The sequence below is a fragment of the Heterodontus francisci genome, chromosome 4 (genome assembly GCF_036365525.1).
Source record: "Heterodontus francisci isolate sHetFra1 chromosome 4, sHetFra1.hap1, whole genome shotgun sequence".
Lineage (NCBI taxonomy): Eukaryota > Metazoa > Chordata > Chondrichthyes > Heterodontiformes > Heterodontidae > Heterodontus > Heterodontus francisci.
This window is the reverse complement of record NC_090374.1, coordinates 136,802,547-136,817,439: the sequence shown is the minus strand read 5'-3', so window position 1 is coordinate 136,817,439 and position 14,893 is coordinate 136,802,547. Positions and strand designations below refer to the sequence as shown.

General features: G+C 39.5%; 1 protein-coding gene across 1 annotated transcript in view; it reads right to left on the bottom strand.

Moving 5' to 3' along the window:
• LOC137369261 (low-density lipoprotein receptor-related protein 2-like) overlaps window positions 1-14,893 on the bottom strand; it is a 102,450-nt gene that overhangs the window by 17,358 nt on the left and 70,199 nt on the right. Inside the window, 6 exon segments of the mRNA XM_068030209.1 lie at window positions 376-529; window positions 532-701; window positions 3,126-3,500; window positions 4,240-4,362; window positions 7,344-7,466; window positions 12,093-12,242. Coding sequence (XP_067886310.1) covers window positions 376-529; window positions 532-701; window positions 3,126-3,500; window positions 4,240-4,362; window positions 7,344-7,466; window positions 12,093-12,242 — 1,095 coding nt within the window.

Below are 14,893 nucleotides of genomic sequence, written 5' to 3'. Positions count from 1 at the left end.
ACTGAGATACAAGTTAAAAAATACTGAAGGCCATTGAATACTAGAGCATGTTTTGCAACAGAACCCAATTAGGAAGCAACTTTTCCAATAACAGTTCATTCAACATGCAGTTAAGTGACTCATTTGATAATCACAATATACAACAGAAACAGGGCCAACTATCAGCAAAGTGCTGGGATAATTGCCAAACCAGTTTAGGAACTAACAATGCAAGATGATAGATTATTCTGTTCAGTTTGACAAGTGCAAAAAATTAAGATTTCCTAGATTTAAAGCCACAAGATATCAAATGTTGTAGCTAAAACAGAGAAAGTGGGGCTAAAGGACTAACAATTCAGATTAGGTTAATTTTACTTTTAGCCCCAAAACACTTACTACATTTTCCCAAGAGTTCATCACTCCAGTCCTTGCAATCCCGCTGTTGATTACAGACTTGGGATATGTTTATGCATTCACCACTTTGACACTTGAAATCCATGGTTCCTGTACACTCCGCAACTACAAAGTAAAAAAGCAAAATTAAGTTTTGAACAGTTCAAGGTATTTAAGCCATTGAATTAGTATATTTCTGAACTCACCCTTCTTGCAGTTGATTTCATCACTACCATCTAGGCAATCACCAATTCCATTACACTGCCTATGTCCAGGGATACAGTTACCATCACTGCATCTAAAGTGATCTGGCCTACATGTTTGATGTGCTAAAAAAGACAATTGTGCATTACAACTATAAGAAATGTGACTTTCATAGTGTATTACAAAGCAAAAAAAAAAATCTGAGCACAATGCTACAGCACAGAAAAAAAGCAGCCATTCTCCACACAAGTAACTTGATCAAGCCCCATCTGTTTACTCTCCCTACCAGTCAATATTTCCCCTCAAGTAGCATATATGGGATAAATGACAGGTCTGGTTTCTACAGGGGTGAAGGTGAAGCTTAGAGTTAATGGGATCAAGGGAAGACCAAAATAGATGGCTTGTGGTGGATACATTTGGGTTCCTGCTCTGCAGAACACTCATACAAAAACTTGAATTTTTGCAATAAAAATTAACATTGCACCCAATTTTGTTCAGTCTGAACAATGAATGCTGGTAGGAATGCACAAAGATCAGCTAGGAAGATACCCTGTGAATCAAGTTGCTGACTGATTCGCACTGCTCAATGCTAGCTTTGCAAAAACAGCATCTAGTCCTCAACTGCCCAGTAATTTTCATGAAATTGCTGCATTTGCCCAAGTGACTATTAAATTTGTCCCGAATTTTGTTTTCTAACTTCCGCACCAAGGTTAAACTGACTGGCCTGTAATTGCTGGGCTTATCCTTACAGTTTTTTGAACAAGTGTAAACATTTGCAATTGTCTAGACTCCGGGGTGGTGCCAGAGGACTGAGGAAGACTGGAAAATTATGGCCAATGCCTCCACAATTCCCACTCACTTCCCTCAGTATCCTTGGATGAATCCAATCTGGTCCTGGTGCCTTATCAAATCAATTACAGCCAGCCTATCCAATACCATCTCCTTAACAATTTTAAACCCTTCAAGTGTCTGAGTTAGCTGCTCTTTCACTATGACCTGCAACACATCGATCTTTACCAAGGAAGATGCAAAGTACTCATTTAATACTGCAGCCGTGCCCCCTGCCTCCATACACAAATCCCTTTTGGTCCCTAATCAGCCTGACTACTCCTTTTACAATTTATATTATGACTTTTAGATTCCCTTTTATATTAACTGCCAGTCTTCTCCTCTGCATCCCTTATTTGCTTTTTCACTTTTTAATATTCCATATTCAGTCTTGTTCATTTGTATTCATTTCTCATTTGCCACATCTCACATGGCTGTCAAATTTTGTTTGATAATACTTCACTATGTTAAAGTGGAGGTGCTATATGAATACAAGTTGATGACTACCAAATCAACCCCTTACCCAGAAAATGAATTATAAGTGTGAAATCTCACTCCTGCAGGTTGAGAAAAATTTAACTATTAAAATCTTGTTTGCTCTTAGTCCAATCTTTCACTATCCAATTTGACATTGAATTCACTAACAACCTGTTTCCCAACCCCATAAATCTGAGACATGCTATTGATCCCACTGTTCACTAAAATCCCAAATGCTCCTGTTGCCCTCACTATCCTATTAACAACTTGCATTCCCAGCAACATTGTTTGGCAAGGGGGGGGGGGTGGTGGGATTCAAACCCAGACATGCAGTTGCAAGTTTAACTAGTATAGCCTGTTGCAAAATGCCTCAAGCAAAATCTGACCCATCCATTTTACTGATTAATTTGAAGGTATGAGCATTTGGCATTTAAAAGGATGCTTTTGGGGGTAAGTGGTCAGACAAATATTAAAGCAGAAAAGTGACAATATATATCCTTGTATTACATTACTGTAATTAATTGGCTCAGTATTTTATATACTGTCCTTCATTTCCATTACACATTGTAGCAGGCAGCAGGTTGAGAGTCTTGTGCATTTTCTAAATCTGTTCCTCGATTCAATCTTCAAGTTACTAACTGCAACTAAGCCAACTGAATTACAGGCATAAGCAAAGAATATTACTGCACCACCTTTAAGACTTGCTAAAAGTATTTGGATCTTAGAGCTTGCACACTTGTTATTTGATGCTGTATGACGTTTTAAACCACGTATTCAGAGTAAAGAGATTTGATTGGATTCCCAAAATTGTAGCCAAGAATTCAACAAGCTTAGTGGAAATTTAGTCCCAGAATCCCCTTTCCTGAAAAGGTAGACTGATGTACATAGAGCTCTCCTAGCCCAAATTGTTACTGGTTCTTTTACATCACGAACTACTTTTGCCAACTGTCTTGCAAAACACTGGTAGTTCCCCTTATATTTGAGTTGGGCCTACAGTGACTTGGGAAATTTTGACACTAGGAAAGATGCATTCTTATTTCCCAAATGGGCATTATGGTTAGTTTTGTGAAGCAAATTGGCAGTAGGTACATGGCTGGAGTCAGATGAAACAAGCTTGACTCTACATGTGACTGTTCTACACAATTTGAGTGCCAGTAGTGCCTAAATTTCCTTTAAATTGTCCTTCACTTAAAGATGAAGGAAGGAAATAAGCATAGGAGTCCAATTATTGAAAAACCACTTACAACAGTTGGCTTCATCACTTCCATCTTTACAGTCAATATCCCCATCACAGTACCATTTGTGGTGAATACATTCACCTGAACCACATTGGACATCATTAGGAGAGCAGGTGACAAGTGGAGCTGCTGTGGACCCACATCTGTCTGGAGATTCATCAGACTGATCAGTACAATCAGCATTGTGGTCGCACACCCAACTCAAGGATATACACTCCAAAGAATTACTGCACTGAAACTCATGTGGGCCGCATGAAGGAAGAGCACAGCTTTTTTCATCACTTCCATCACCACAATCATCATCACCATTACAGATAAATTTCTTGGAAATGCATCTACCAGTGGAGCAAGTGAACTCTGCTGGACTGCAAGTAATATGGCCTGAAAAAAGATGGAAGACAATATTAAGGCAAAAGTCATATTTTAAACAATCAGTTTATAAAAGGACTCACTCCTTCAGAACTGCAGAATCATTAATGCAATTTAAATGCTAAATCTCATTAAACAATAAGAAAATCCAGTTAAATATACAGTCAAGTAAATAAGTGAGCCATTGCACTATTAACCAGAATTACAGAAGAGCCGAGAATAAATTTACAGTATGGACAGCATGTTGCCACAGGCTGGAGACAGTTTAGTTTTAGAGATACAGCACTGAAACAGGCCCTTCGGCCCACCGAGTCTGTGCCGACCATCAACCACCCATGTTATACTAATCCTACACTAATTCCATATTCCTACCACATCCCCACCTGTCCCTATATTTCCCTACCACCTACCTATACTAGGGGCAATTTATAATGGCCAATTTACCCATCAACCTGCAGGTCTTTGGTATGTGGGAGGAAACCAGAGCACCCAGAGGAAACCCACGCAGACATGGAGAACTTGCAAACTCCACCCAGGCAGTACCCAGAATTGAACCCGGGTCGCTGGAGCGGTGACGCTGCAGTGCTAACCACTGCAGTGTAAATCAAACTGTGCACGTGTGGGGATGAAAAGGGGGAAGGGTTGGACGATAGAACACAAAAAAAAGGGCCAGGCACAAAGATGCACAAGAGTGAAGAGATCTTATCCCAGATCACAACTTTAAAAAAATCAATTACCTTGGTCAACTTACCACAGTTTTCTTCATCACCACCATCATCACAGTCCTGCACTCCATTGCACTTCCAGGAAACTGGAATACACTGAAGAGATCCAGAGTCACATTTAATTTCATCAATGGGGCATATTCTCAGATCTAAAAAAAGTGAAAAACCAGGTTGCAGTTAAAATACTCAGCTTTCTTTGCACATCATGTAGGGTTGATTCACAATAGATATTGACTAATTATAGGAAATTCAAAGAAAAAGAGTTAGAATTTTTTTTCCCACAAAATCAATTTGTACCAATGATGCTATTCTTGAAAGTCAGCACAGAATATCCTCATGTTGATCAGCACTGGGTCCATCTTTTCCCACCATATTGTACAAGCTTTGAATTTTAAGCAACGTTTACCACCTATTCCCACCCAATCCCAGTTAGTAGTGCTTCAGTCCTTTGTCAGCTATAATTGCTCAGGTAGCTTTCCATCTATAGTGTCTACACTGAAACAGAGATTGTCCTGTTTACAACAAACAGGAAACCTCTTTCCATCTCTATCCTTCTTCCCAATTTTGTCCACATTATCAAAATTGCATTAGATTTACTGATTGACATCAATCCTTAGCTACATTTTAGATGTATTGGCCCAGATCTTGCAGTCCCAATAGGGACCAATGTGGAGACATTTGCTGCTATTTAAGGCCACAATAGCCCTGCAACTTTCAGCGAGCTCTAGTTAAAATCCAGATCTTGCCTGTATTGGCTCCAGGAGCCAATGCTGATGGTCCTGCAATGGCAGGGACCACAGATTTGAAAACTCTGCTGATTTACCCTCAACTTAGATTGCATGCACTAAAGGTTAGGCCCAATGTAGGGATGTTCAGGATTGCCCTAGCACCACTTTCTTTTTCCCCTCCACTCTGCTTCAAATGGCACTTTAAAAAAAAAAAGGGGAGCCAGGGTACAGATGGGAGCCAAAAAGGAGCTGGCAGACTTCAACACCCTCTGCAGTTTGAAAAGGCATCCTTCATATTTTAAATAAACTTTTTAAATCTTACCACTGAGCTGAAAACAGACCTCAAGGAATGTCTTCAACTCAACATTTAGAGGGAATGGTTTTGCTGGCAATGTGATGCACTAAAGCTCACTTGTCCCAACACTAGGCCCTACTGCAGAAAGAACAGGAAGTTCTCACTACAAACTAGTTAAATTCATTTAGGCAATAAGTGGCATATGCCACAACTTCATTGTTGACAGGAAGATCTGGGCCATTAAAACACTACCATTCTCACCCTCCTCCCCTCTCCAAATTGTCCCTCGATTAAGTTTTAGTTGGGGGGTGGGGGGAAAAAGGGAGAAAGATCATCTTTTATCTCTGGGGATAGGCTGCCTAATATCCATTATAAACCCAACTCCCACAGCTACCTTGACTACTTCTTCACACCCTGCCTCCTGTAAGGATTCCATTCTATTCTCCCAGTTTCTCCATCTCCGACACATCTGCTATGATGCAACCTCCCATGACAGCGCTTCCGATAGGACTTCCTTTTTCCTCAACTGAGGATTCACCCCAGTGTGGTTGACAGGGCCCTCAACTGCATCCAGCCCATTTCCCACACCTCTACCCTCACCTCCCTCCCAGAACCACATGGTTCCTTTATCTTCACTTTGCACCCCACCAGGCTCCACATCCAAAGGATCATCCTTTGCCATTTCCACCACTACCAAACATATCTTCCCCTCCCCTCCAGTCAGCATTCCAAAAGGATCATTCCTTCCACAATACCCTGGTCCACTCCTCCATTACCCTGAACGCCTTGTCCCCTTCCCATGCAATCACAGGGAGGTGATTGCCTCCTCTCACCATCCAAGGCCCCAAACACTCTTCAGGTGAAGCAATGATTTACTTGTACTTATTTCAATGTAGTATACTGTATTCACTGCTCACAATGTGGTCTCTTCTACATTGGGGAGACCAAACACAAATTGGGTGACCACTTTGCAGAACACCTCCACTCAGTCCAAAAGCATCACCCTGATCTTCTGGTCACTTACCATTTCAACACTCCCCCCTGCTCTCATTCCCATATATCTGTCCTAGGTTTGCTGTACTGTTCCAGTGATCAACACCACAAGCTCAAGGAATAGCATCTCATTTACCAATTAGGCACACTACTGTCTAACAGATTGAAGATAGAGTTCAATAATTTCAGAGCATGAGTGGACCTCCTTTTTATTTTGTTATTTTTTTCATTTTAGTTTGTTTCATAATTCATTTTTTTTTAAACCATGTGCCTGCCCACTGGGTTTTTTTTTTCACATTTGTGCTTTGGGCCAGGGCTGTTCATTTGTCAATTCACACCCTCGCTGCACTAACATCTGTGTTACAGCACACCATTAACATTGGCTCCATGACCTTCTGGTCAGTTATTTTCTATGACCCTGCCCTACCAACACATTCACTTGTTATCTCTTGCCCCACCCCTGCTTTATATGCTTAAAACCTATTGCATTTCTAACCTTTGCCAGTTCTGATGGAAGGTCACTGACCTGAAATGTTAGCATTTGTTGAGAGCAGAGTTACCGGACCTTGAGTATTTCCAGCATTTCTTGCTTTTATTTCAGATTTCCAGCATCTGCAGTATTTTGCTTTCATTACATCTCATCTATCTTTTTAGCAGTTAGAGTACATTAAGTTTGAAAATTCATACAATGCTTGATAGTGGCCTAAGGAAAAAAATGCTGGGCTACAGGTAATTTTAGAACACTGACCGAAACCTTGGTTGCAGAGTGGGTTAAGGAAGGAATTCTAGAGCATGAAACCTAGGCAACTGAAGACATGGCTATAATTTTTTTTTTGGGGGGGGGGGCCAGAAAAAGAGCAGCAAGAGTGTGAGTGAGCAATAGAGTTGATAGATGTCTCCTCCCTGCCTTGTACAATAGTCAGTCATGTCAGTAGTAGAGGAAAACAAATCGGAGTTATCCTTGTTGTACAAAAAGCAACATGTGAATACAAGTTCACCTAACTCCTGCAGACTCATACTAAAATAAGCAGCAGATAAATAAAGTCTCATTAGGAAATAGTCATTCCACCACTTAGTTCTTCAATAACAATTCCATTTAGGTACAAGTACTTACAACAAACTTCTTCACTTTCATCTGATCCATCATGACAGTCAGCTTCACCATCGCATTGCCACCTATTCGGTATACATTGCCCATCATTGCACTTGAACTCTATTGCTCCACAGGTAGTTTTAACTGGTAAAAAATATATTTACTCTAGTTAGAAGCAACAAGTGATTATCCAACATTACCAGTAAATTGAGGAGCACATCAAGAAATTAAGTTCTCATCTTCAGATTGATATGGAAATTGTGCCATGTTTTAGATAGAAACAGCCAATTGAGATCATTTACATCTACTGCACAAAATGCCAAATTTCAACCTAGGTACATACATTTTATTCCACTTATTGGAGTTGGTTTAAAAGTTCTGCAATGCCTTGGCAGCTTTAATACTGCCAAGATTGATTGCTGAAAATTTGATTTTAGCAAATAACCAAAAATTCTCTTGGTGTTAAATCCTTCCTGGGAGTATCTTCAATTGGTGAACCCATTGCCAATACCATACCAAACTTTATTTAATATTCCAAGAGAAATGAATAGGTTAATAGACTGCAACCAGGCATGATCTAGTCCTTCCACATCCTCACCAGTATACTTACAACAAGAATACTGATCACAAGCAAAATTCTTTCTTTCTTCCCCAAACTTAATTGAGGTATATTCAAGCCAATTGCAGCACCAATTGATTGCAATTAAAGTGGCAATAAATTCAGGCCAAGGATGAAATCCACAATCATCTTGGGCTCTGCCAATTACTCATGGTCAACTAAATCACAGGTGCTAATCATTGTTATGGCAAGTTTCCTACAGAAGGGTGTAAAGGCCTGCTACCCGACGCCACATGTTGGGGGACACAGTATTAATTGGACTTGAAAGGTTGTTTAAAAAGAAACAGATTCGGAATTGGAAGGTAGGTAAAGTGAATATTCCAGTGGTTGGGTCAGACACAGGAAAGAAAATGGAGGGACTCTGGTCCGGTCAGATATGGTTCGGGTCAATTTTTTTTTCCTGACCTAAGCAGACCTTTAGAAGAGTGTGCATCATTTCCTTAAAAGACTTGAAGGCAAAATCAAAAATTTACAATTTGATAATGAAATTGCTCTTTCAGAATCCAGCATGTCACTGGAACTTGTACATTTGGTTTTTAAGGCTCATCAGTACATTGTCATGCAGGCCCCTACCTGCCAAGAAAGAAAGGAGGCATATTAATTTTGTCATATGAACATTGATTTTAAACTGCTGCTGGAGTGAAGAAATTACTTGTTTGAAGATCACCAGACACTTGGCTAGAAGGACATTTGCATACTACAATTTGCTGCTTGTGGAGACAAAGGACTATTCCCTGCTCCAATTAACTCGAATTTTGATCACCAGAAAATTGTGTAAGGAAGTGCATTCCAGGGCCTGCTGAGATGATACAATCCACAAAGCAAGGACTGGTTAAACTAACTAGTCACAATGACTAACCAGTTGATTCAGGGTTTTTTTTGAACTAGCCATTAGGAGTTTGAATTGAAGGAAGTTCACAACTGAAGCTGGAACAAGGAAGCTGCACTCTCGCCTTCTCCCAAGTCACCAGACCCACAGAAGACATACACATCAAGAGAAGACTCCAACATCAAACTAGTTGAAGTGTGAACTGTGCCTCAATGAATAGCAGGACTTACCAGCAACCAAAGACACCACATTGAACTCAAAAGGACAGCAAGTTATTGCCTCAAACTTTTCCCCTTTATTCTACTTTTTCGTCTGTCTGCATGTTTATTGTGTATGCATGCTAGCATGGTCGTGCCACATATTCATAGTTGACTGGATTAGATTTTAAGATTAATAAACTTCTACCTTCCTTGTTTAAATCTAAGGAAACAGGTTTGATTTCTCTGCCTGACAATTAGAGCAGTGAACAAGATGCACTGTAGAGTGAAACACTTAAAAATTAAACCTGGTTATGGTTAAACCAGGCAAAAGCTGAAAGGGGACCCCAACTTACCTGGTCGTAACAGGTTTGGTGCAGCCAGTGATCTGCCCTGCAGCTATAATAGGATGCAAGTGAGGGAAGCAAAGCTCAAATCTAGAATTCAAACTGCTATTTCTTGCATTGCACTCTTAGTGAATTATGAAGCACATTTATGACCTTTCTGTATTTTTATTTGACCATGCCATTCAAAATTGTGCTTCTTGGACTTGTGTATTTTATACAATTGATATTCTGCTCAAGCAGAATCTAGCTAAATATGCAAGCTATATACTGTTCAATTGAACAAATCCAAGAGATTGTTAGGTGCCAGACATGCCTGCAGGCATGACAATTGAAAAGATTTAACTGAGCATTAAGAAATGCAGTCAATTAGAGAATCAAGTGCTGCAGCTATCTGGAGTGCAACACTTTTGCAACTTCTAGAACCTTACTCTTCACAATTGTACAAGACTTGCAGTATGTACAGATGCTAAAGCATGAAACAAGGTGCCAAGTTGTACAAAAATAGAGCACTCCCAACTCCAAAGTCCCCACTTGGATGTTTATGCAAGGTCTTATGTCAAGGTAAAATTAGGATGGGTGATTTTTTTTCCCAAAGCAACCTGCAACAGACTTGTCTGACTGAAGTACTGTCTCACCATGTTAAAATGCTGTTGATTGCTCACTAACATCCCCTTAATTCTATAAATGAGCAACCTGTAACAGACCCCAGCTCAAAGATGAAGTTTCCTAGTGCTTGCAAGACTATCTAAATTAGCTTGGATGGGTCTTTACCTCAATTTCCTTCTCTCTCTAAAGTAAAAACTCAATGGGGAGGGTGAGGTCAGAAGCTTAGCTCAGGGTTCAATAGGATGCCAGAGGTTGCAAATTTTCTGGCTCAGACTACTGCTATACATTCCATCTGTGGCTGCCGAGTTTATGGTAGACATTGAAAATAATGGCTTCAGTTTACCAATATTTCATTGGAGAGACTTGCAGCACTTCCAAAACGAATTGATTGACAGTCTGATGGCTGAGTCAGTAGCAAGGTCAAAAATGGTGGTGTGGGGTAAAGATAAAAGGTGTCACCAGGGCATGTCATGGAAGCCAACCAAGTCTGGATGATAGAGGGACAGCAAATAAAGCTCCAAGGATAAAAATCATTGGCAGTCTCCAGAAGGCAATAGTGCAGGTTAGGAAGAAAAGACATTGCTGGGGATAATCCAAATCAGCCAGAAATGAGTAAGGAACCAAATGGAAGTTAATCCCAGAAAAAAAAAGTGGAAGCTGGTGTAGCTACATGGAATTTATAACAGAAACCATTCTGTCCAACTTGTCTATGACTGTATTTATGTTCTGTACTGAAAAAGTCTCCCCTCTCCCTACGTCATCTAATCCTATCTGCATATTGTTCTATTCTTTTCATTCATTTACTTAGCTTCCTTTAAGACATAATTTCCCTCAACTACTTTATATGGTAGAAAGTTCTACATTCCAACTACTCTGGGTAAAGTTTCTCCTGAATTCCCTATTGGATTTGTTAGAGTATATTTGCCAGCATTCTGGACACCCTTACACATGGGAACATCTGTTTAATCCATCAAACTCTTCATAAAGACCTCTATTAGGTCACCTCAGCCTTCTCTAGAGAGAAGTTCCCCAGCCTGTTCAATCTTTCCAGATTACTGTAACCCTCAGTTTTGATACCATCCTTTTAAATCTTTTATGCACCTTCTCTAATGCCTCTTTTTTGTAATAGAGACCAGAACTGTACACAGTACTACACATGTATAAAAACTTGGTTGGACAAGTTTAACTTCTGCTTTCAATTCTACTCTAGAAACTAACTCATGTTTTGTTTGCATTTGTATGGCCTTGTTAATTTGTGGTGCAACTTTTAATGATTTGCACGTGTACCCCACTTTGTTCCTCTGCATCATTTAGATTTACTTTCCAAGGAGTGTGACCTCCACCTATAAAGTACAGACTATTTCACACTTGCCTACATTGAAATTTCATTTACATGCTCATTCAGCTTGTATTTTGTTAGTCTGCCTTAGTACTATGTAGATCCCAATTTGGAATCATTTGCAAACTGAAGTTATACTTCCCATTAAAAATAGGATGCAAGTGATTAACTGTAGTCCAACACAGAACCCTGTGGAACACCACTTCCTGCCAGAGTAACTACCTTTAACCTCTACTGTTATAACCAGCTTGATTCTGCTACTTGTCCTGACTCCACATGCTCAAACCTTATCACGAGTGGTATGCAGTACCTTCAGTGAAGGCCTTTGAGAATTCAAGTATATTACATCTACTTCATGACCCTTAACTAGGAATTAAAGATTGTTCAAGCATGACCTTCCTTTTTGAAATCAGTATTGACTATTTATTACTTCGGTTTCTTTATGCATCTAGTTTAAAATCAATGGAGTACAGCAGAACAAGGAAGGAAACTACACCAGTTCATTTCAGACATGTCAAGTCTAACTGTTTAATGCTCAATTTATTTTTTCTAAACCCTCTGTGGAGCAAACAACCCAGATTCCAAAACATGACACCTACTTTTCAAAATGGGTGACTTACTGCTGAAACTAAATTGAAGCAATTTGTATCAAGTAGCAAATAAACCACTTGATTCTCAACAGCAAGTGCTGGAAATATGCAGGTCAGGCAGCATCTGAGAAAAAAAAGTTACATTTCAGGTTGATTGTCTTTCACTGAAAGACAGTGTTCCATTGATGTCACCTGACCTGAGTATTTCAAGCATCTGCAACATTTTGCTTTTGTATTTCTCACCCATTCTACAGTGCTGTCCATCCTTTTGCAGCTCCATTCCAGATGGACACACACAGGTGTATTTTGGAGAATGACTGTTGATCTGAGGAGCTGGGAGACACATGTATTTACACCCTCCATTCTTCAAGTTCGCATTACACCAGTCTTTGCCTGTCAAGTTTTCAAAAAATCAAATGTTGATGAAACTAGTAACCTTTTTACATAATCCAGCTCAAAGCAAGTCAAAAAAGATATTTACGGCCAGACCTAATCTTCTATTTCAATATTTTGAAATGACTGCTAGCTGCAAGATTTGCTTTTCTCATTACAGGGCTTCAGTCCTTACATTCCCCATCACATCTAGCATCACCTGCTACAGGCATTAGATGGCTAAACATTGAACAGAGCTTCAAAAAAAAAAATTTCATGCATTCCATGACTAGATCAAAACTTGTAATGTGCTCCCTTCTACAAGTACGATGCAGCTTCAGTAATGCAAGAGGTTCTATTAATCCATCAACTTAGTTTCTGCTCCAATACAACTGCAGTTCAACTCAACAGCATTTCAAAACTTTCCCGTGTATAAAATATTGCAAATGGTGTTGAGGAAATCTGCAAGTACAGGTGGTTAATGAGCAAACTGTCACAAAGCCACTTAAATGGGATAAAATTTCCACTGTAGATGTAATTAGCAATCCAGGTGCAAATTGCACTGGTGAAGAGTTTTCTGTTCACTCATTTACATATTGTCAACCAAAATGGGCCATAAACCAGTGCATTGAGTGCATTTTATGACAACTTTTTAAAAAGTTGTTTTAAGAGAACTGAGGGGTAATTTAGTATAGTTTAACACAAAACTAGGTGGGAATTGTGTTGAGGAAGATGCAAAGCAGCTTCAAGAGGATTTGGAAAGACTTGAGTGGGCAAGAATGTGGCAGATGGAATATAATGTGGAAAAATGTGAGGTTATCCACTTTGGTAGGAGGATAAGTGTGCAGGGTATTTCGTAAATGGTAAGAGATTACAAAGTGTAGGTATACAAAAGGGACCTGGGTGTCCTCATCAATAAGTCACTGAAAGCCAACATGCAGGTGCAGCAAGCAATTGGTGTGTTAGCCTTTATTGCAAGAGGATGCTAGTACAGGAGTAGTGAAGTCTTGCTTCAATTGTATAGAAGCTTGGTTAGACTGCACCAGGAGTACTGTGTGCAGTTGCTCTCCCCTTACCTTCAGAAGGATATTATTGTCAGAGGGAGTGCAACGAAGGTTCACCAGACTTGTTCCTGGGATGGCAGGACTGTCCTAAGAGATTGGGGAAACTGGGACTGTATTTGAGTTTTGAAGAATGAGTGATCTCATTGAAACCTACAAAATACTTTTTTTAAAAAAAAAGGAATAGACAGGGTAGATGCAGGTAAGATGTTTCCCCTGGTTGGAGAGAGTCTAGAGCCAGAGGACAATTTTAAAACAAAAGGGGAAGCCACTTAGGACAGAATTGGAGAAATTTCCTTACTCAGAGGGTTGTGAATCTTTGGAATTCTCTACCCTGGAGGACTGTGGAAGCCCAGTCATGGAGTATGTTTAAAGCAGAGAGATTTCTAAATACAAATGACAAGGGGATTTGAAAATAGTGGGAAAAAAAGCATTGAAGTGGATGATCAGCCATGATCGTACTGAATGGCGGAGCAGACTCGATGAGCTGACTGGCATGTTTCTATGTTCCTTACTGAGTCTTAATAAAGCATTTTAATATGTTAAACCACTATCTGTAGTAACCCAATTTAAAAAATGAAAAATGGCAAAATATAGAACCATTTACTGTATCCCAATGTCAGTTTTAGTAAATTAATTGTATTTAAAAAGTTTAAAAAACTTGCCCATTAACATCCTTGTGACCAAGACCCAGCTTAACCTAGCATCAATTAAAGGCCCACAAATGAGTGCAATTAGTAGACATGCCCAATGATGGGGTCAAGGCCAGAGTATTATAAACAGCATTGGCCACTACAGCAAATGTTCCCTAAACTAGTGCAAAGATTGGTGGAAACTTGATTTGCAGTTAAAATTCTGTGATCTTTATGCTAGGCTGATTTTGGGCAAATAGCATGGACAAAAGCCAGCATGATCCAGTATAACTTCTACTCCACAGCACAGCTTTTGTAATTGACTATGGTACTGACAAATGGTTATTGCTATTTGTCAGATATAGGTGGCTGCCTGTGGATGGTACAAGTGGTGGGAGGCTGTTCAAATATTCTCCTGCTCAAAGTTCACATCAGGTTTCTTCAAATTTAATTTTTTTTTAAAAAATCAGCAACAAGTCAAAAACATTCTTAAAATGTTAACACATGAAATCATGTAGCTTGTACTCCATAAAATTATTGTATTGTATTTATATCCCTAGAGTTGTGGGGGGGTTGGCAGGGGAAGGATAACAATTTAAGACAACCAAATGGCATTGTCCATAGCTGAAACAGAACAGGTCAGCTCAAAACTCTTTCCTTTATCTAATGTGTAATATTAGAGTGGGCCAAGCTTGCAGTAAACTTGGATATTTGAACAGTGACAGATGCACCATGGTATTGTGTGCAGCATCCAAGTTAATGCACTATTTCCATTTTGAAATCCAAGGTAAACCATTTTTACATTAAAAAAGGTGAGCATAGGACATTTCAGAGATCTAATTGATGATTAAGGCAACCATGGACTTAAATCAGCTAGTTTCCTTTCTAGTTAGAGATGCTATCAGATATGAAAGTGACCAATTGATCCATTGAACTGAACAGTAAACAATTGGTAAAGAATGGGAAGTTACTGTTCTTT